Source organism: Gavialis gangeticus, unplaced genomic scaffold, assembly GCF_001723915.1.
Source record: "Gavialis gangeticus isolate Ggan-Ray unplaced genomic scaffold, GavGan_comp1, whole genome shotgun sequence".
In the NCBI taxonomy this organism is placed as follows: Eukaryota; Metazoa; Chordata; order Crocodylia; family Gavialidae; genus Gavialis; species Gavialis gangeticus.
In genome coordinates, this window is record NW_017729012.1 from 7580693 (window position 1) to 7585363 (window position 4671).

The following is a 4671-nucleotide window of genomic DNA, read 5'->3' on the forward strand; positions in this document are numbered from 1 at the left end:
ATTAAAAAAAAATCAGCTTGATAATGAGTTGTGCACACACCTTTGTTTACAGGACTGGAGTACCTCATTCTGGCAGAGAAAACCAAAAGTGTGCGGCTCATACTTCTCAGCCTTAAATCAGAAGTAAAGGTTTTCAATTTATTAAAGCACAGTTCTATCTCCTTTGAACTTTGCACGGCCTCTTCTGCACAAAGGTACTCTTAAAATCCCGAGAGAGAAAGGGAGTAATAGAGACCTTTAAACCTCGGCAATCCCATTTTTAATCTATCCTCGACTCAAATTTATTAGCATTCCTTAAGTAAGAGAGACCCCATACACAAATTCTCCTCTAGTGAAACACTGTGTGCCTAACTCCACTCTCTCTCTCAAGTCTTCAGTATTTGCACAGGCCTTAGAGTAATACAGTGTTTCAAGAATGGACAAAGGTAAGCATTTTTTTTTAACCTACACTTTCCCAGCCATTCATCCTGCACTCCAAAGGTCAGAATCATTAGACTGAGCATGAAGGGTTAAATATAGATTTTAGTATTGCCTATAGATTCTTTGCTACTTTAATTTCACAGCATGTTGTGCAAAAACTAAAGCCACAAATCTAGGCTACTACTAGAATTAAGGAGATTTAAATTCACTTCAAAGAAAAACCTGTTAATAGCGATGTTCTTATTTCTTTCAGAAGGCTTTTATCATGGATTTTAATGCAAAAGCTGTAGCGAAAACATGCAAACTCACACACACAGGTTTTCTCCAGCAGTCAACTTTGTGTGGAAACAAGTGCCACATAATGGCCAATTCATAGGACAGCAGTGTTGCGAGTTCATCTACTCTATCAGCTAATGCTGATAACTTTTTCCCAAAAAGAAAATCATCTCCTTTACAACCCTTGAGGAGACAGGACAGCAAACAGTTTGTCTAAGGCTTCTTTCCCCAATAGCTACCAATAGCAGTGTGCACTGACCAAAGAATCCTAGAGCAGTGCTTCCCAACCTTTTTGGACCGCAGACCAGCATACTGCACTCTGGAAGTAACCAGCACACTGCAGACCAGCAGCCAACCCTTTTTTATACTTTTTATACTTAGTATAAGAAAGGGTTGGCTCCTGGTCCGCAGCATGCCGGTCACTTCCGGACTTCCAGTCCAGCAGCCAACCCTCCCACGGACCGGCAGCCAACCCTTCACGACACGGTACGAGGCTGTGGCCCGGGAGTTGGGAACCTCTATCCTAGACATACTAGAGACGGTGCAGGTTGTCCCTCTGGTGGGCTCAACCTGAGGTAGGCGGCCTGAGGAACTTGAAGCCAGAATACCCACGCGTACACTGAATTGTCAGGAGATCACTGGGCTGATCCATGCAAATAAAAGCTCATATATTACCCTCATCATAGGCGATTGCATAGTAAGTTCAGGAAACATATCCCCCCTATGGTATAGACCTTTATTGCTTAAACTTGTCAAAATCTGCCACTAAAATAAACCCTGCATAATTCGATCTACTTATTGGACTGCAAGTCTGCTGGGGTACCTTGAACAATTGCAATTTGTCCTCTGTGTGGCTTCAACAAAATCCCAGGAGGCTACTTTGTCAGCTGTCTCTTCATCGCATAAGCCATTTGATGTAGCAGAATACTTCCTCCTATAATCCAATATTGGGAAGCTATTATTATTATTATTTTTGTTTGTTTGTTTTTTAACTACAGGTCACATTACTTTTTCTTTAACCCTATGCCAAGTTTCAATAGCAGCTGTGTGAACAAAATCAGTGCGCACTGATATTCAGAGTAAGTTTTTCCTTTGAAACACTTCAAAATTAACAGAACAAAACATATCTTTCTGACAATTTTTCTTCAAAACCCACTGCTTACAGCATAAGAGTTCTTCAGCTATATTTAATATATGGCATTTAGCTCAGTTTCAGAAAGCTAGTACCTACTTGTTCTGTGCTCTGTTCATATTGCATTCTTGCCAAACTCGATCCACCACCTGATTGGCTAGTTTTCTTGGGATTTTGCCACCATGGTGGCTAGTACTGTCAGAGCTAAAACCATCGGAAACGGAAGAAAACTTCACCCACTTCTGGGCAGACTGAGCATCAACTGCTAACACAACCAAAAGGGGAGGGGGGTGTGGGGGGAAGAAAAAGTATTTTAGGCAATTGGATAACATCACTCAAATAGTCACGACAACTCAAAATGTTTTTACACGCTGGCTGAAACAGGAGTCCTCTTTTGAAGGATGCACCTTGTTAATTTTTATTGCTAATTATAAGAGAAAATGTAGGCAATCAGAGAAAATGTAGGCATACATGGGAGAAGCTCTAGCTAGTGACATGTGGTTTTGTCACACAGGAAATGATCATACATCATTTAAGACAAGTTCCCCTTTCCACCTGAATTTCTTCAGAAGAGATGCTTGAGCATTCATTTTCTCAACAGAATCTTGCCGCTCCAACAGGAACACTCTTTGAACCTCTCCACTGTGGTTTTATTTTGTACTTTGCAATTGTATTAAGTCAACCCTGTGATCAATATGAAAAAGCAGGATTTAGCTCCTCTAAGGACAGGGCCCATCTCCAGGTAGACTCCCACCTTTGCTCAAGGAAAGAGGCTATGCCTGCATTTTAAAAAGAGGAGGTTTTGCTGGTGTTGCTTCTGAATTGCCATCATGTTGGCATGCATTTCTTCATAAAATGTGAGTAAAGTCTTTTGCAGGACCCTAGGCACCACCTCCAATATTCTGATAGTCCTCAGGTTCATAAGGTGCTCTCATTAAATGCAGGTGAATAATTTCACCACTTCGCAGGAAGGAGGCCCCTTAGGCAAAGTCAGCATGGGAGGACAGGCATGCCACAGGTTTATAAATACATAAATCAGAAATGGACATTTTAGGCTATGCAGGGGAAAATGCAAGGGGTCCCATTCCCCAAGCTAGGTAAAACTAAAAATTAGAATAATACCAGTGGATAACCCAAATAAGCAATAGGATGGAGACGACCTAAAGTCTCTTACATCAAATTCCACTGATCTATGGAGAAAAATTCTGCTTCTCATAAGCCAGAGGGTAGATACTTGTATTCATTGCCAACAAGCTTCAAGTGCGAAAAAAATGACTTTAGTTGTGAGGAACTCAGTATCCCTTTGTCAACCCACTCCTTTGTGCAGAAGGTTTCTTGCTTCACCACAACCCTGAGGAAGTCATATGCAAAGCCATTTCTGTCACTAATTTAAACCATTACTTAAATCAGCAAGCAGGAAGCCTTCATTTAAATAATTGATTTTAACCTCATTTTGCATTGTACTAAGTTCTTTTCCTAAACAGGCTCATTTTCACAGGTTAATATAACCATTAGAGCACGTTTGCAACTAATCACAGCCTTTGCATAATGAGTGGTATTTTGTTAATGGCAGATGTACACTATCTATGCACATTTATTTACTGTTATGTAGCTTTTTCTCATTTTTGTTCTCCAAGAAAATGAGGTGTTGAGTATGTGAGACAATTCCATACTTGCAATGTGTGTCAAGCTGTCCTTGACAGAACTTGGACTTGTGCAAAAACAAAGAAAAACACTTTAAAATGCATATGAAGAGTTTTAAGTGGGCTGCACACCCAAGAAGAGTTTAATCCAAACATTACCACTTTAAAAAGTTACCTGATTTACTCAAAGGAAGCATTAATGAAATGCCTGATTATATCTCCTCACCAGGGGCTAGATTTTCAAAAGACATTTGAAAAAGATGCCTTGTAGAGTTTTCAAAAGCACTAAGGAAGTTCAGCAAGTTGATTTCAATGGGAAATGCCTGGAAAGTAGATGCACAGGCACTTCTGAAGGGTGCCTTCTGGGATTCCACTGCTTGCTTAGGCACCTAAATAAATACCTTTGAAAGTGTTGCCCCACATTTAGGTTTTTAGAATTGGTAGATCCCTTTCCCTTCCATCTGGCTTTCAAATGACAAACAGCTTTCCTGACTTTTCTAATCCCAACTGGTCTCAAATTTGATTGAACTAGTCCACTGGGAAAAACTCTGCACCTGTCAGTTAAACTAAAACCAGAAGTAAATCAAGGGGGAAAAAAAAAAACTTTTCTGCACAACACAAGAGTGTAAATACCAGCCTTCACTCACAGTATTTAGTTCCCATACTTGACATTTTATGTTAATTTTAAGAACAGGTTTAGAAAAACATGCAATTTAAATATAAAATTAGATTTAAAAAAAAAAATCGTTGATTTGTATCCACCCTAGCCAGAGGCATTCACAAATCTCAAAGAAATAACTCCTCACTAGTTCCAGTCTGCCAGCTCCAACATACAACACGAAGGCATCGTAAAGACTGTCCCCAACAAACAAGTATAACTACATGTAGCTGAGCAGACAGAGCTGCTCTAAGACAAAAAACTATCCTGTAATCAGCCTACAAGGGTTGTGAAAAGGCTGGAAATACCACTTGTTATGCAATCCCAAACCCACGTGGCCAGGTTTCAGTTCTGAAAGCCACTCCCAAAACCAGAGCTTTCTAACTAAAATTCTGAGTACTGGGCAACAGCTTGTGGGCCAAAACAATACTGAGGTTTTAAATATGAGAACAGTCCCCATATACTATTTTCATGCTAAACTGGGGGGGGGGGGGGGGGGGGGCTAAAAAATTAAAAAAATTCACCGGGGGGGGGGGGAAACC

At 40.4% G+C, this 4671-nt stretch overlaps 1 protein-coding gene across 3 annotated transcripts in view; it reads right to left on the reverse strand.

The window, feature by feature from the left end:
• The window catches only part of MED13 (mediator complex subunit 13), a 108601-nt gene that overhangs the window by 55244 nt on the left and 48686 nt on the right, over positions 1 to 4671 (reverse strand). For 2 of the 3 annotated variants that reach the window (XM_019511125.1, XM_019511122.1), the window contains exons 7-8: positions 1928 to 2093; positions 1520 to 1630 (exon numbers count right to left, since the gene is read on the reverse strand). In XM_019511125.1, coding sequence (XP_019366670.1) covers positions 1520 to 1630; positions 1928 to 2093 — 277 coding nt within the window. The remainder of the gene's footprint in view (positions 1 to 1519; positions 1631 to 1927; positions 2094 to 4671) is intronic. The other variant, XM_019511123.1, reaches the window with a different exon arrangement.